The 18,407-nt window shown below is 36.0% G+C and overlaps 2 protein-coding genes across 3 annotated transcripts; one reads left to right on the top strand and one right to left on the bottom strand.

Annotated features, from left to right (window-relative positions):
• Positions 1-555: 555 nt before the first annotated feature.
• Positions 556-4,162, top strand: LOC109236357 (60S ribosomal protein L5). 2 transcript variants are annotated; one of them, XM_019402530.1, is made up of 9 exons: positions 556-661; positions 1,423-1,492; positions 1,576-1,667; positions 1,888-2,014; positions 2,106-2,185; positions 2,278-2,394; positions 2,722-2,856; positions 3,023-3,192; positions 3,814-4,162. In XM_019402530.1, the coding sequence occupies exons 1-9, from the start codon at positions 659-661 to the stop codon at positions 3,923-3,925; spliced, it is 906 nt and encodes a 301-aa protein (XP_019258075.1). In that variant the 5' UTR covers positions 556-658; the 3' UTR covers positions 3,926-4,162. The 2 variants fall into 2 exon arrangements, with proteins under 2 accessions (XP_019258075.1, XP_019258074.1); XM_019402529.1 differs by lacking the exon at positions 556-661 and having other exon boundaries at positions 1,422-1,492; positions 1,576-2,014.
• Positions 4,163-5,445: 1,283 nt separating this feature from the next.
• LOC109236356 (GPN-loop GTPase 3) lies at positions 5,446-10,106 on the bottom strand. The gene is made up of 10 exons (XM_019402528.1): positions 10,010-10,106; positions 9,220-9,364; positions 8,970-9,078; positions 8,803-8,884; positions 8,605-8,690; positions 7,365-7,468; positions 7,146-7,276; positions 6,942-7,035; positions 6,603-6,658; positions 5,446-6,102 (listed from the first exon to the last, which is right to left on the bottom strand). Exons 2-10 carry the CDS (start codon positions 9,262-9,264, stop codon positions 6,006-6,008), a joined length of 804 nt encoding a protein of 267 aa, XP_019258073.1. The 5' UTR covers positions 9,265-9,364; positions 10,010-10,106; the 3' UTR covers positions 5,446-6,005.
• Positions 10,107-18,407: the final 8,301 nt, after the last annotated feature.

Genomic DNA, 18,407 nt, shown 5'->3' with positions numbered 1-18,407 from the left:
AGAGTTGGGAATTGTTCTAAATTGTTAAATTACGGGTATTTGGGTATATTTTGATTCGTTTGATTAGTTTTGGATTGTTTGACATCTGTTCAAGGTGTTAGAGAGACGTTGGAGCCGGTTATCGGATTTCAAAGCGAGGTAAGTTTCCCATCTAACCTTGTGAGGTAGAAATTTACCATGTAGGTGCTATACTTGCTATGTGCTATTTGTTGTGGGAGATACGTATGAGGTAACGAATGTCCGGGGTGTATACTTGATTTTATTTCATGTTTCTCACTTAGATATCAATTCAAAATAATTAGCATTAATAAAATATAATGGCTGGCGCTGTGTTAGAAATGAAGGATTTTAATTGAAATGTAAGACAAGTTATTTTTGAAGCTAAATTTTAACGGAGCACATGAATACCTAATTGCAAATTTAGAACCAAATTGATACGGCGAGGACAAAGACAGAAAACCTCTCGGGTCTCTATTGGAAGGGTAATAGACTCAGGGGTAACAAAGTCAAATCGCCTCATTAGGATCGGGCTACTAGGGTTTTTGTTTAGGTATTTTAGCTTTGCCTCACATAACTATTTGTTCTCTTCACAAACAGCTTTTCCTCATTTCCCCACCCCCTTAACCCCCCGCCGCCGGAGGCTAATCCAGGAGGAACAATGGTAAGATTCACTGATTTTCTAGCTTGTTCGGATAATCATATGTAGCATTTCTTTATTTCCTCTTTCCTTTTCGTTGCTTTTGTTACATAGATTTGCTAAGAAAAATAGCTGAAATACTGCGTTACTATTGTCGTAAAATGGCTTAGGATTCTGGGTTGTGAAGTTTATAAAAATTAATAGCCATCTTCACTACTTGATGGTTTATGCGATGTTTACTGTTTATATCTAACTTACATGTTTATTAGTGCTTGTATGATAATTTTTTCCCGTGTTATGAGGAGCTTGAATCTTTGGTTCTGTTGTCAGTTCGTTTACACGTTATACACACACACACACGCTACATATATATGTATATATGTTTGTATGTGTGTAGATTGATCTCTGTGCATATGTTTATATGTGTATGCGTTTGTGTATATTATGTGTTTATCAGGAACTATTGGTCCTTATTGACATATAGTCAGTGCTGACACGCAGATGCTTTTCTTTTGCTTAATTAGTCTTGTTGAGAGCTTGTAATTGATGCACTAGTGTTAATATTAACTTAAAACACCAGTCTTTAAGGAGAAAGTATAATAATGTAGTTGGAAGAAGTTTTACTCTCTGCATTTAGATTGAAGTGCATTTCTAAAATTGAAGCTTTATTCTCTTGCTTAATTGCCCAACGGAGTTTGCTATGAATTTTTCTCAACTTATCTCTCTACTTCTGCTAATATAAGTATGCATACTTTCTTATTGATTCTTACCAAAATTATGTGCAGGCATTCATCAAAGTCCAGAAGACTAGGGCTTACTTTAAGCGTTTCCAGGTTAAATTCAAGAGAAGGAGAGGTACAATTTACTTTTATTCATCCTTTATTTTTTTCGATATCAAACCGTTTCCTCTGCAGCTCATAACTTTTGCTACTGTGCAGAGGGCAAGACTGACTACAGAGCAAGGAATCGCCTGATTAATCAGGACAAAAACAAGTACAACACTCCAAAATATCGTTTCGTTGTCCGATTTGTATCCTAAACATTTACTCTACCTTAGAAGCATCAACTTCTTGCTTTAGATGACTTCCTCTTGGGATTTGATTTATTTATTTTTGACAATATCTTCAATTCAAGATCAGGTTGCTATTACTGCTAGTTCTTTCCTGTTAATCTCTGATGCCGAATGGGTGAAGTTGCTAAAATTGGCATCAGCTGTTCTACGTTGCTTTATTTTCCTTAACGTCTTTCAGACTAACAGGGACATAATCGCCCAAATTGTGTCTGCTAGCATAGCTGGTGACATGATTCTTGCTTCTGCATATGCTCGTGAGCTGCCTAAGTATGGCCTCAAAGTTGGACTTACAAATTATGCTGCTGGTATTTTCATAACCTCTTCTTGTTGGGTCATGTCACCTGAAATTGTGTGTTTCTTCTCTGACTGGTGCTAATTCATTCAATGTTTAATTAGCTTACTGTACTGGACTTCTCTTGGCAAGACGAGTTCTCAAGAAACTCGAAATGGATGAGGAGTACCAAGGGAACCCTGAGGTAAGTGACAGCTGCTATATCAAGGATACATGTTATTTTGCTGTCTGTAGTTTCAGTATTTATTTTGTAATGGGTGTTATCAATCTTTACAGGCCAGTGGAGAGGATTACTCAGTTGAACCCGCTGAAAGCAGGAGGCCGTTCCGTGCTCTTTTGGATGTGGGCCTTATTAGAACTACTACTGGAAATCGTGTTTTTGGTGCTCTAAAGGTATAATGCTACTTTTGCTCTTCGTTCTATTTTACCCTGTTGTAGTCTAAATGGCATTGTAGTTGTGATTTGAAAAAAGTTTTTGATGAAACAGCCGCTTCCACTTGGCATAACCCCCAAAACTGCATTGCAACAATGGTTGCCAATGTCTGAGGAACTCGAAGACTTGTTTGTCTAATTTAATATTTCTGGTTTAGTTGGTCCTTTTGATGTGTCTGGCAGATGGTCCTTAAATATAAGTCTCTTTCTTCTTGTAGTAGGCCTCTCTCAGTAGGATTTATCCTGCAATATGACTGATCGCATTTACTATTCTTTGCTTCTGTCCAGGGTGCATTGGATGGCGGACTTGATATTCCTCATAGCGAAAAGAGGTTTGCTGGGTTCAGCAAGGACTCCAAGCAACTTGATGCTGATGTTCACCGCAAGTACATCTATGGTGGCCATGTTGCAACATATATGAAGGTGATGCAGAAAGAACTATATTTTAATTGTTATGTCGTTGTATCCGTTATAGAATCCATGGACAATGTTTGTGCTAAGTGGGTAATGAGGTGGTTCTTGTTTGATGGATCAGGCATCTTCCTATTGTCCATCTCTAAAATGCTGACGAACCTGTGTGTTTTTTCAGACTTTGACTGAAGATGAACCTGAGAAATATCAGTCTCACTTTAGTGAGTACATTAAGCAAGGTCTTGAGGCTGATGATCTCGAGGAGATGTACAAGAAGGTTCATGCTGCCATACGTGCTGATCCAAGCCCAAAGAAATCTGAGAAGCAGCCACCCAAGCAGCACAAGAGGTCTGGTTTTATTTTTAGTTTGTTTTAATCCCGTATGAGCCATTATGAGTTTGTGATTTCTATTAAAAAGTTTTAGTTGCACTTGCAAAAAATGTGTGGAGTGCAAACGTCACGGTGATTTAAAGTCCTCCAGCACATTGGTTTTATTTTCTGTGTGCATGGAGGCTCTGTACTTCCTGTTTATGTTATTCGAACATAGGTCTTCTTTGATTGTCTTCCGGTGGATCTAAATTCTGCAGTGTCATGCGTTGAAATATATATGGCATGTTTGCTGACCAGACCAATTAAAATGCCCTGTGATTGTATAAGTATGCCAAGTATATGGCATTAAATTGATGTAAAAGGGCAGCCCGGTGCACAAAGCATCCCGCGTCCACGCAGAGTCCGGGGAAGGGTCGCACCTCAAGCGGGTGTGATGTAGGCAGCCTACTATGACGCAAGCATCAATGGCTGAAGGTCACTCAAAGACAACTTGACCGTTGCTCCAAGGCTCCCCTTTTGACCAATTAGTTGATGTGATTATCAGTATTCCAAGTACATGGCATGTTTGCTGACCAGACCAATTAAAATGCTGTGATTATCCTTGCTCTAAATAATTTGTTCATTGGGCTTCTATTGCAGGTACAACCTGAAGAAGCTGACTTACGAGGAAAGGAAGGCCAAGTTGATTGAGAGACTGAATGCTTTGAATTCAGCTGCTGGAAACGACGATGACGAGGAAGATGATGATTGAGCGACACTAGAATTATGAGATTTTGTTGCTTATGGTTTTGTTATACTGTCTGTTCTTCCTAGATAGAAATCTCAGTTTTGCATGCTTTAGTAGAACGGTAATCTGTCTGTTTGACAATGTATGAGGTTAGATTTGACAAGTGCATGAATTCTGTTAAGTACTATTGAATAGCAATCAGTTGTTTTGGGACCTTGACCTCATGCTTTGGATCAATGCAATGGGATTTTTTTTGGATTATTTACGTGTCTTTGTGAAGCTTTTGGTTTCTTTATGATAAACGAATGAAGTGTTCATGAAGTGTGCGTCACTTATCTTGCAAAGTTAACCTTGTTAGTCATGGCTTTTAGCAATTGGTTTTTGGGCTCAATAAGTTGTTAGTCATGCCTACAATAATTTCCAGCTGTGGATTTGTGGCATCTCAGTTAATAATGCCTAATAAGTTGCTTAGGCATCTGGCCCTTTTCTGTTGTTGTTAGGTTCTCTTGTGATGATTGTCATTCATTTGCCTGCAATTGAAAGTTTATGCTTTCTTTGGGTGTCAATCTAATCTAATATTTATTCTCTTGTTTTGTTCATTAGAATTTGATTTGTTTAATCTCGTCATGTAGTATGTACTTGTAGTATGGCTGAGTTCGTTGGCTCTTCTACCAGTTGAATTAGATCCCTAATTGCTTGATGTCAATATAGTCTTGTATTGTTCCATCGTGTTGTCCCTAATTGCTTTTGGTGTTGAGAAAAGGAGAATTGTGGAGGGTGCGGTGGCTGGAATGGGTTGAATTAGTCAATGAAAATAGGTTGTGAGCAGGGCAAGCAGTCAGGAAGTTTAAAAACAAAAACAAAAGAGAAGTAAAACTTTTCCCAAAAGGGTTGTCTTACTTATAAGGAAATGGGTAAAGAGTTTGCTTGTTATGCATTTGATAATAAAGAGAATTCATGGAATAGTCTATTGCTTTTGCTTTCTTCAAGCATTTTACAATGCTGATCCGAATGGGAATGGCAAAGATAGATGGGCGACTGCTTGGTTCTAATTTTGGTGCATTAGAGAAATAGGCTCCTACTCCTATCCTCTACAACCAAAGAGCCACGTTGCACTGGATTCCTCTTTTGGACAACGATCTCTTATTCTTATTCGTTTTAATTTGATTGATTTTGAAATAGGCTCCTATTCGAATTCCTAATGATGTAAACGGAAAGTGAAAAACTTAGCAAGATTTGTATTGGGTGGAAACACAATTCTCTTGGAATATGAAATGTAACTAATTACTAAGTTTTTTTTTTTATTTTTTATTTCGAGAACCCACAAGTATGGAGCTGCCTGCTAGTCACGTCTCCCGATGTTAGCATAGAAATAAATTGAGCCAAGTCCTTAGACCTTAACCAGAAGGCCAGATTCCAACAAAGGTAAAGAGAGAAGATTACTTACATTCGCTTTAGAAGAAATTAATATTGCATAAATAGAGAAATGATTAAATTCGCAAACACTTATTCACCCTTTACCAAGGGAGCTGTACTTTCACTCATTAAGAAAAATGAAATATTACTAGACGAAAAATGACAATCTATGTTAAATCCTAGACCAACGTTTGGAACATACCAATGTTTGGAACGCGATGGTTCTAGCCTCATTTCCTGTTTACTCATCACTCTTTTTCTTATTTTCATAACTGTTGGATCTAAACAGAAATTCAAGGAGCTAAGAGCAAATAAACCCTATTACATTAGACTCCCTAGAAAGAAAAATAATCAGCACACTGATTCTACCACAAAAGAAATGGCAGAAGCATAATAGCTTCAACGTCAACCAAATTTTAAACAAAAAAGTAAAGAGGAATCTGAAATCTTCGCGAAAGCTCGCATAAAACGTCATATCCGGAAAGTCCACTGAGGTCCATTTCTAACATGCTTCGACATCGGCAGTGATTTTTACCTCAAATATCTTTCGGGGGATAATTACAACTTAATGAGAAGATGAGGCAATTTCAAGAGGTAAACCTCAAAAAGATTAAGTCCCGCAAAAAAGACACTTGTTGATTTGAGTAAGACCTTGCTCCTTTTAGAACGAGTCAAGAAGAATTAATTTTTAATCGTCCTCCTCAGGGTCGAAATCTTTAACCTTTACATCAGCATCCTCTCCATACTGAATGCAGTTGTCAATCTGAGATAAGATGTACTGTATGCTGCAAAACGGCAGAGAACATTGATCTTTGTCATTGAGGCTGAAACAATAATTTAATAGTAAGACTGAAAGCACAAAAGGTGCTCTTGTGTGGGTTACGCACACAACAAACACATACACAAGCACAGATAAACAAGCTACAATCCATCTGGTGGTTCAGACGTCTAATGTACTATCCCTTAGGTCAAAAGTTCTTAGTATAAGTTTACCAACCAAGCAATCTATAAGACATGGCTAAATATCTGGCAAACTAAAAAGCACAAATTATCACTGTCGTCATCATCACATTTTTATTTCAGATAAGTTACTATGAAAACCTGAAGTGTGAACAGGAAGCAGGGAGTGAAAACATGAGAAGCAGGTGCATATTGACGGAATTGAGACACTGAAAGATCATTGCATTATGTTTGCTATCAATAAATCAAGCTGATCAATTCAATCTCGAACAAACATTGCTTCCATAAAGATAATTTAAATTTACCACAAGGAAGAGTATGTTACCTGCTCACTTTTCTCAAGTCAAGAGGGAGAAAGCTCACCATGCTGTACTGGTCCACCTGTACACAAGAAAAATATCAGCCATTACAGATAACTTTCTTCTCATATCTTTGCATCCGAAAGTAAAGACTTAAAGTAGGGCAGAATCCGTGGCAGATAATTCATATCCTACAAGCCTGTACAATCTTGTATCTAACTTGGGAGAAAGAACAACCTCTTCAAGTAAAGTTGCCATTAGGTTCCAATGACAAACAGAATAATCGAAGAACACAAAACATATGTGATTGTCAATTCAATAACTAATACACAATTCTTGGAAACATCATAACTATCACAGCTTACCACTTCAATCAAAGATTTGTTAAGCTTCTGAAATTGTGGAGCCATTCGCTGATTCAACTCTGCTAGTAACAGCTGAGGCTCTGGATCCAAGTAACTAAAGGGAAAATAAATTTTAATACACTAAAATAACAAAGACAATTAGTGGGAGCATGTGTTGAAAGTGCCAAAGACATGAAACGAAGAGTTAGAGGTAGTAGGACTAACTTCTCAACATCCTTTTTGTTTGTCACAAGATCCATTTTTGAGAGAATGTTAACATGGGGTAGTTCAAGTTGAACCATAGCAGAGAGTGAAGACATGCAACCACTTATGAATTTGGTCACATCTGTGATAAACTGAGATACAAAAAGAACATAAACGCCATGGTTAATAGCAGGGGAAGGAAAAAGAGAAGAAGAAAATCAACTAGTAAAGATCACGCACCTGAGAATCAAGTAAATACACAACACAAACATTAAAATTTTTACGCTTTAGGTGTTCCACAAAGTTCTTCAGCACAGGAACATGTGAAAAAAGTTCAATCTGGCCTGTATAATGATGAAATGTTAGAGTACTCTATATGTGTGTGTGTGCGCGCGTGCATCTGGGAGTGCATGTGTGCATTTCTTTCTATAAATAAATAAAGATATTTGTTACGAGCTATGTTGCTCGGACTCTCCGAAAATGTTGCCGGGTGCGTGTTGGATCCTCCAAAAGTAGTGTATTTTTGGAGGATCCAACACGGGTGCGGCAACATTTTGGAGAGTCCGGCAACATAGGTTACGAGATAAGAATACAGATCAGTGTAGAAAGTTAGATTATGGGTAGTCATAATAGGAGACAGATGGCCGATCAACAACATAACAATGTAGAAATCATGTTAGGAAACTTAGAACAATTTTCCAAAGTTAAGGATAAGACGAGTGCAATGGACTAATGTGGAATTGCTGCATCATTTTTATCCTTCAATGACTTGAAGCAAGAAGAAGAAGGAACACCATATCTACAGCCTTAGGATGGAGAGATGGAGCCCAATGAGTGGAAAAGGAAGGAGTTCTTAGTTTGACGCGAGCCTTTAAGTAATGCATTTAGAAAAAAGAGAGGATGTTATGTTCTCATTCTGTATCTAAGACTGCTCCATCATTGTCCAACGGAGTAGAAGGGTCTTAATCACATAAGTTGCATCAAAGAGTAAATATATCTGAACATGCAATGTTCATTCTCTGAAAATGTACACAAGGTGGATGTCATGGACACAAATAATGACATCAATAATTAGTAACTGAAAATTAATTCAGATGTTTTGATACAAATGTTTCCAGTATAAGAATTAGACATGTATCTCAAAATTAATTCAGGTGACTTGATACAAATGTGTCCAGTAGAACAACATTCTGAAGTCATTTAACAAGAAAGAAACAGCTAGCCCTTGATTTCAATCCATGAACAATCTAAGCGGCAAGCGTCTGTAAAGACAATTCCAAGGAAAATCACAACTGATAGTCAAGCCCTCGGAGACTCTCCACCACCCATATGTCCCTATAGTATGTACTCACATGAAGTTATGTTGGCAGTATTCTAGGTTAATATCTTCGCCTGCTAACAAAACTCAGTAGTCTACAGCAGAGAATTAGTACTGCACTGCTAATATAAGAACAAATAGGAGAGGAAAATGTACAAGTACCTGGGCAGTCAAACACTAGGTAGTCATCATCCAAGTAGTTGTCCAATTCTTCTGTTAGCCACTCATCCAAATTTTCTTCAAGATGTCTGATATCACCATCAAGGGCTTACAATTTTGACAGGACAAAAACAGGATTTTAAAATTTTCATACAAAAGAAACAGAATTCTGAAAATGAAAAGCCTCTAAAGGAAGGATACTCCATGCAATACATAAGGCCACCATTTGGTCCGAGACCTAGTTCTTCCATAACATCATCTAGTGAGATGAGTTCTCTAATGTCTGTAACCAATATCATTAAGTTAATTTTAGAATTAAGACATATGAACAGAAAGCTAATTACTTAATATACTCCATCTCTTCTCACCCATAGCCACTGGATAGTCGAAGTTCTCGGCAGCAGGATCCAAGTTGACAATATGGATAGTGCGCCACGTGGTCTCACAATGTTGATGCAAACTAGAGCAGTAAGTGGACTGTAAAAGAAATATCAGTCTAGGTGAAACTAGCCATATCAAGGACATCTTTTTAGCAGGATTGGACATCCAAATATAAATCAAGGACAAATCCAATATAAAACATTATAGTAACATGAAGCAATATGATCCAGCTATCACCTTTCCCCTGCCTGCAGGGCCAATAACCAACTGTGCGTAGCCCATGATCACTGCCTTTTCTGTTCTTTTTACACGTTGCTCAAATCGAGAGGTCAACTGAGGATAGAGGTTCTGAGAAAATTGAAAATCTGAAAGAAGCCAAGAACTGCAACCAACATGTATGTTGCACACCACACACCAGCCGCAAACAACAAGCTCAATATATCAGCTTGGCCCATAAGCATTATCACGAGAAAAGAAACATCACAATATCACCTGAACTACCCATAAATAAAGCCAAAAAAAAAAATGATTGTTGAAAGCAGCCAAAAACAAAAAAATCCATGAAGTAGGCTCATAAAAGCCCCTACAAACGTAAAAATAGACAAAGTTATAATAAGCTAAAGCAACATCCTTATGATGGGAGTATCACGAATTATATCTTCAGATTTCTACTATATGCAACAACCATATCAACAAATAGAAGAACAGGCATTAGTCAACAGCACGACTCCAAACCCTCCCCCCTTTTCCCCACACCCACTCATCCCACCACCCAAAACGATGAAAAGGCAAAATAAAATTTGTTCCTTTGAATTGGAAAATAAAGAGTCTATGGTTCTTGTTTTTCAATTGTTATATAGTTTTTGTTTGAATATAACAGCAAAGAAAGGACGAAACTATTGTCGCCCACATATATTGCAACAACGTACGGAGTAAGTTTTTTACAACACAAAATAGTACTAACAGAGACAGAGAAGCATATATTATGGAAAAATGGAAAAGAAAAGCATAAAAGTCATGAACTTGCCCGAAGTTATAGATGGTTTCTCCTCCTATTTCTTCTCTCTTCCACCTAAAAGGTAGTAGCCTCTTTTCTTTACCTTTTCTCTTCCGCGTCAAAAAGCTGCCTATATATATATATGTAAATATTAGAGGTGCCAAAACAAGCCCAAAACCCCCAACCCGCCCAACTTTTACCGGGTTGGGCTCGTAAGATTTTGCTGATCCACTAATTTGGGCTGAACCTACCTATTTTAACCAATTAGGTGAACGGCTATGTGTATTAAATCTTCATAAAAGAATTCAACTGTAACCCGTGAAGTAGCCCAAACCTAAACCGTCTAACACTCCTGTGAACCCACTAAGGTGAAGAAGGTCCTCTCCAACTCCGGCAAATCTGCTTCTCCAAAGTTAGGTTTCCTATCTTGTTTTTTTCGTGTCTTTCTTTTCCCATAATATCCTTTTTATTAGCTCAAAGTAACAATATAAAACAAGAAGATAAGTAGAATAAGAGATAACTTTCTTATTTCATCATGTCTTCAAGTGTTCATCTCACATTTCATACCTCTATTTATAATATTACATATGAAGGTTACAAAATTATTGTCTTAAACATGACATTAACAATTGAGATCATGGGGAGAGGTTATGGAGGTGTGGGAGTTACAATCATAATAGTGATGAGTAGTGGGAGGTTATTTACATCATGGGTGAAAATAGTGGGAGTAGTGGACATCCATATTAACTATAGGTTTTACAACACTTTTATTGTTTTTACCTTTATTTCCCTTTTTTCTTTTAAATTTTATTATCAAACAGGTTGCTAAGTTTGTTTTTCTCTTTGCTTCTTTAATTTTAATAATATATGTATAGTTGCATTGTTTCTGTAAGATATACAATATATACATAATTGATTTTGTGCTTAATTTATGCTTCATTATTCATTTTGAAAATCACTTTAAAATTCCAAATTGCTATAAAAATAAATAAATATGTTACGTTTGTAACAAACCAAGAGTTATGTCTATTTTCTATTTATTTTATATAAAAAAGCCATAATGGTCGACCGAGGATAAAATTTATCTTTTCATATCAGACATAGTCCTTTTACTTTCTTCCCTTGATTTGCAGCCAAAAAACTTATAGAGCTCAGTCAACGCAGCAACCACGGCTTCCGTTTCTTGCGTTGCTCATCATTTAGGCATTTTGTACCTTCTTCAACTATAACAATCTTTATTTGTCTATTCACATTTCGACTCTGTTAGCTCTTTTTTTATCTTTCTCAATTATTTTCTTCGTAAATTTTCTTTCTTTCTATGAGCATGTGATTTTTGCCCTACGCATAAATTTACTCCTAAAAAATATATTCCAAATAGTCTTTTATTCATTTTGTAGAGTTTTAGGGATCTTGTTTATTTATTTGATTATGTTTTGTTGCATTTCTAGATTATTTGCATTAGTGCACTATTAGGAATATTTTAAACTCATAAAATCATCAAAAATATTTATATCTTTCCTTCATTGCATTTTATGATTTTAATTGCATTGTTAGCACTTAACTACATGTCAATTGCATTTTTAAAACACAAACAATCATAAAATATGTTTGCCACCATGCACTTTGCATTTTCAAACCTTATTAGTTGCATGATTAAATAATTTAATAAGTTTAATAGTTAAATATTAGATAACTAGGTAATTAGGCTATTGGTGCAAAAGAAGAATTTAATTAGATTTTAAATTAGAAGGCTAATGTTGAAAATTAAACAAGAAACGGATAAGGGGCCTCCTTTTCTTTGTTAAATTGGACATGATCATTCTGATGGCCCAAGTTTTGAAACCCAGCAACCATACCCGTCCAAATACCCGGTCCAGACCCTATGGTTTCAGAGACTCCAAAGCGGCGTAGTTCAAAACCAAAACTACATAGTTTCATCAATTTGACAATTTTAATAAAACAAAAATTCTAAAAAATACAATCTTTACATACCACCCCCAATCCCCTATTCTATCTCATCCCTCTAAGGCAGTCGGAAATCGCCTCCACCGCCAGTGGCAGATCCAGGATTTTAGGTTCGTGGGTGCTTAACAATTTTTGACGTAAAGCTACTATCAATCTCATCATATAAGTATGCAAGTATTTAACTACAATGGAAAAAATTTAATTAGAAAACTATGATATTAATATTATAGATGCCGTGAAGCTGTGATGGATAACACAATTAGTGAGAAAAAGATCAGTGAATTTTGCGGTCTGGAAGGATTCTTTGTTTTTCTTTAAAAAAAATTCTTTTCCTTTCTTTGCTATAATTAATTAGATAAAGTAAGAAAAGAAAAGAAAAAAAAAAGTCAGAAGCGAAAGAATAAAAGTAGTATTGGCTCAATAAAATCGCTAGTGAAAACTGAAACAAAAAAAAAAAAAAAGGACCTCATAATTGAGGCAAAAGAAAATGTCTGATATAAGAAAAATTGAGGGAAAAATGCTTGCAAGGAGTCGGGTTTGATCCCTCACCCATTGGCTTTTATAACACTCCAGCATCCATCATAAACCAAAGCACCCACTAGGCTCTTTGTTGCCTGGATGCTTGCTGTTTAATTATATCCCTTTTTCTTAAATTCTCTATATAACTATACATATTTCGATTCGAGGTTAATGGGTGCTCGAGCACCCAATTTTTGTACGTAAATCCTCCCCTGTCCACCGCCACCATTGCTCCTCCACCGTTAGACCATCCCTTGACCAGCGTTGACCACCATCGAAAATCGCCTCACGACGGCGGACCACCACCAAACGACCCCAAATTATCACCAAATGATCCTCACCCCTTCCCCATAAATCATCAACATTAAAGATAGATGAACCGATGATATTTAAAAAAAAGGCACGGCATCACCCTTCGTGATTAAAATTGGCTTAAAGATCCTCTAATATTGGCTTGCCTAGCAAGTAAAATGTTAGGCGCCGTCACGATCCCTAAGGTGGGGATTTCGGGTCGTGACAAAGTATATGCTAAGTAAAAACATATAGTAAGTGAAAATATGTAGTAAGTGAAAGCAAGTAGTGAGTAAATACATGTAGCAGGTTAAGACATTTAACAAGTAAATCACGTGATAATAAGAGGCATGAAACAGGTATGGGCTAATAATAAGTACCAGGCATGAATTCGAAGAGGACATGTAGCAGAAGTAAATCAAGTAAAAGAACATCTGTAACATTAACAGACAAGGTAAAGACATAGCTATAACAGTAACGGGCCAAAGAAAAAACGCAGAGGTAACTACCACAAAAATTCAAACGGAAGGTATCATACAAAACAACAAACATTAATAGAACAAAGTAAAGGGCATGTAAGTGCTTGACGAATGAGTAATCATAACAGAAATTCAACTTCCTTCCTTTTCGCACGGTAATAACCAACAAACCAATCTCATTTTAAATCGCACGAAAAAACTCATCGTGCCAACACCATGGAAATACCCATCATGCCAAACATAGCCTGAAGGCCCTAATCACCATCTCTTATTACAAGCAAAGAAGATCAAGTAACATGACAATAACGGGTATAGATATAGGTTCGTGATACCACGATCAAATTAGGTATGCAATGGATCTCAAAACAACATATTAAATCCTTTTTGAGATGTCATGTATATTCTAGCATGATTTCTAACACAGTTAATTGAGTTTGTTAGTCATCAAATTAAATGAAGCGTAGATTAAGGGATCATCAAGTTCAATAAAGGCACAAATAAGAATATAATTCCCCTCTTGAGCATGGAAACCTTGGCACATGCATATACGTTCGTCACCTCGTATATGCATCACCCACGCATGTAGCAAATAATATCAATTAGTAGGAAAAATTTCCCCAATAAAGCTAGGAAAAATACTTACCTCTTCCGAAACAAGTCAACAATCAACCAGGGCTTTCCCTTTAGTACAAGCTCCAAACCAATCAAATCTAGCCATATACCATTCAAACAATTCAAAACAAGCTTTAGAAACTACCCACAAATGAAAAAGGTTCAATCTTTAACTAAATTTAAAAAGTCAACACTGGACTCGCTTGATCAAAACCCGAGATCTGGACTGAAATATGATTACCCATAACTCCCGAGCCCAGTTATGTGACTTGTTTTGAAATCCGACCTCAATTTGAGGTCTAAATCTCAATATTACCAAATCCTTAAATTCTATCCAAAACCCTTAATTTCTACTATGAAATTCTTAGATTTGATGATAAAAACTCATGAAAAATAATTGAAATTGATTGATAACCAGTTAAAGATGCTTACCAATGAATTTGGGAAGAAAAAGTACTTCAAAAATTACCTCTAGAGTGTTTAGGGTTGAAAAATGGTGTAAAATGAGCGAAGTCCCGATTTTTCCCTCTTTTACCCAGCTGCAGGTATTACAATTGCGAACTCTTGTTCACAATTGTGAAGCCCTCATTTGCGAAATACGGGTCAGAAAAGCAACCAGTGCAACAAGCCCTAAGAAGTTGCATTTGCAACAAAAGATTCGCATTTACGACTGCCCCCACGTGCGCATTTGCGATCAAAGCTTCGCAAATGCGAAGCTGTCCAGCCTTCCCCAAGTGTCACAAGTGCGACAGGTAATTTGCATTTGTGGAGCTCCCATAGTCCGCATTTGCGATCAAAACGTTGCATTTGCGAAGTGTCCATTCCCCAGCGCCCCTCGCAGATGCGAGTAGGTTCTCGCATTTACGAGATCTTCAAGTTGACACCAGCAACAACTATGCATCAGTTGTTCCAAACTTATCCGCAATGCATCCGAAATGATGCCCCAAACCTGGGGAGGCATGGCTGGCACCCGGTGCCGCACTGGCCCGAGCGAACCACTCTGCAACTCTTGATCATTCGACCAAAACTAGAACATACATAGGTTAAGTTGGCTAAACTCATTCCTTTTTGTAATTATCATGGGCCAACATGGCCACAACTCATAATGCACAATTGTAAGTGGGCAAATGTTATATCAATGAACCATCATTCATAAAACATGAATACATATGGACCGTCAAGGCCTCGAGCATACTGTACAAAATGAACCTCTGTCTACAAAGCCTCTAAGAGTATTAGACATCAAATATGACAGGGCACCGGCCTAACCATACGGCTGTAGCAAAACTTTGACACTTATAGACTCGGCTGCACTCCAAATGAGGTGGAGTCTTACCGATCCTTCGCTGAATGTTAACCTCGTCTACTATGAGGGCTCGTCAAACTGATTGTCTATACCTGCAGGCATGAATGCAACGTCCCCAACAAAGGGACGCCAATACGAATAATGTACCGAGTATGTAAGGCGGAACTGAAACATAACAGTAAGTCAACATTAATTAAGGACATGGAAGAAACATGGAATAAAGGATTCAACCTCTAAGTTTGGATAGCTCTGTAAATCATTAAATATTTATAGTATCATGCATATGTGTATAAATGTCATCTAATGCATAGGTCTGTACGTACATAACATCATAAAGCCTCTGAGGGCATCCCATCATATCATTTCAGCCACTATGGGCAAAATCATCATCGTATACCAGCTGATCAGGTGATGATGCGTATATAACGCCGTAGCCTTTTCCCATATTCCATACATACATACATACATACATATATATATATATATATATATATATATATATATATATATATATATATATATATATATATATATATATATATATATATATATATAACGCCGTATGAGTCATGGGTAAATGCACATGTATAAATGAATGCAATGCATAATGAAGTAAGTCAATATGATCTCTTGGAATGTCATAAGGCCATTATGCCTTTGAGTAATATCATGAAGTAAACTTTATCAACTTACGTATTTTCTGAGACCCATGAACAGACGATAGAATAATAGGACATGTGGGGAATCAAGAACATAAACATCTCTAGCATTTTTGTGAATAGAGTCATTTATGGAAGTTTTGCATTTTCTCACTTCGTTTGTATCGTATGGATCATGCCAAAAAGAAAGAAGGGATAGCCTTAACATACCTGACCACAAACTGATTGGCTTTCTAATTGAAGAACCTGCATCAATGCATATATAGCTATTAAGAGAGTAACATAAATGCGCATTGCAAGTTTGCAACAGGTCAAGCATTCTTTTATACAATAGGTTTCTACCGTTTGTCTCTTTCAGGTAACCTTTTTCACACAATTTTTGCAAGTGAACCTTCGGCAATTATAGCTTTTACCTTCATCATAAGAAAACTTCTAATAGGTTAATGAAAGAAAGTTGATGCTAGCAGCAAGGTGGTGGTGCCTGCCAATTTGAAAGTCCATGAAAATCATATTCACTACACATCTGCCAAATAAAAGAGCTAGCAAGCATGGACACCATATCTATTTCTTGTTTGGGATATTTTTAAGTATTAAAGTAGTCCTACTATCTTCTCCAAGACTCATTTATTCTTGCCACCTATTTAACTAGATTTATTGGTCATCTAGTTAATCCTATATGGCTGCCACGTCGGGGGGGGGGGGGGGGGGGGACTCAAGACTTATCCAAAATTTGATAATTAACTAACTAATCTTCCACAAAAATCATTAATTAACCAATTATTCACATAATTAAGAATTATCTTAAATTACTTAAAATACTACTCACTTTTAACAAACTTTATATATACCCTACTATCATGGTCACGTGGTACCTTGTATAAGACTAGTCCATAAATACCAGATATTATAGCTCAGACGGTATTTTATCCCAAATTGACAAACTTCGACGAAACTCATTTTCTTCGATTCGCTTACCCTCTCACCTTCATGAATTTACTTATCACTTGTTTGAAATAGCATAAATACTTATAACCTCAAAATAATCTTGTTCTCATCCTAAAGTACTACTATTAAAATATTAAAATATTGATAAATCATGGTACCGTATAAAATCAATATATACACTATTATTTCATTAAAACATCCATGTAAAAATACATATATTTTCTCAACTTCTAATTTTCCTAATCTCATATAAAGATTACAAATTTCCGTATGCTTAATTCTTAAAATGGTAAAAAGATAACCTTCTTTTCTTGTAAAAAAATAATTTATATCTTTACAATAAAGAAAATCTCATAAACTTTTTCATATCATATGTATAATTTAAAGAATATTTGAAAGTAGCAATATTAATAAGAAAGAATTACAAGAAAATACACATGACTTCACACCATAACAAAAAATGACCCATGTTTTTAAGTTTTACCTGACCTAGCCCATATTGTACATATTTTGAAAGCACTAGCAAATTTAAAATCTATGTTCTTACAACCTTTGCTTCTAAAAGCTATGGAGTTAAATCTGTATTCTCACAACCATTGCTTTCACTCTCTCCCCTTCTCACATCTTCTACATATGCTTCAAGGGGCCGTCCGCCATTCCTGCTTCTCTCCCTGTGTCAACTGATTGGAATGTAAGAAAATTGAAAAGTTGAAGTCCACCACTGAAGGCCATTCAAAGCTTTGCTTTCGAAAATAGGATTTTTTGACTTTGTTAGTTGTTTGGATTTGGTGTTGTTCTAATTGATTGAAAATATCAAAAGGAGTTCAAAATTTAAATTTGAAGTGATTTGGAGTAGATTTGAGCAAGATTTGAGTTACATTTCAAAAAAGACGCAAGGAAGAAGACGAAATCAATTTTTTGTATAATTATGTATAATCTTGTATAATAGTGTTTATGAGTGTATAAACACATCTTATACACTATTATACACTTTTATACACCTTTATTCAAACGTTTGTGGACGAACTTCTTCCACGATTTTCAGTTGCAATTTTTTTCAAAAACAGTACAAATCTCCATTAAATGACTTCAAATTTCATATACAAGCCTAAATATACAACCTCCTTATACTATTTCTAACAAGCCTAAATAACACCCACTCCAAATTTTTCACAAAACCAAAATCGGAATTTAAATTCACATATTTAAGCTTGTTAGAAATCTAATTTTCACTATCCAAATGGATTTGGTTTGTTGAACTAATAATTGAGTCACAGTTAATGATTCAAAAATTAACTTAAAATCTTGAGCAATCTTTTTTAAAAATTAAATAGTAATTTGGAGAACCTATTGGGGTTGAATGTTGAGTATTAGCCTATTATTTTTGAGCTAGTTAGTTGTAAATTGAAACATGAGCTATAAAATTAAAAAGTAGGGATCCCGGTTGTTCTAATATGAAATTTTCCCTATTAATAACTACATAAAATCATATTTTTCAAACTTTTTCACAAAAATGTTCCACTCAAAATATCATGTCAAATGTATATAACGGTATCAATGTTGTTAAACTTACGGGTTCTTAGAATAACATAGTCACAAATCCTCTATAATCTCATGAATGGTCTCAATCCCTTCAAGCTCATATGGATTAC

The sequence above is a fragment of the Nicotiana attenuata genome, unplaced genomic scaffold (genome assembly GCF_001879085.1).
Source record: "Nicotiana attenuata strain UT unplaced genomic scaffold, NIATTr2, whole genome shotgun sequence".
NCBI classification, from domain to species: domain Eukaryota; kingdom Viridiplantae; phylum Streptophyta; class Magnoliopsida; order Solanales; family Solanaceae; genus Nicotiana; species Nicotiana attenuata.
Note: the sequence above shows the minus strand (reverse complement) of the source record. Positions and strands in the feature narration are given on the sequence as shown.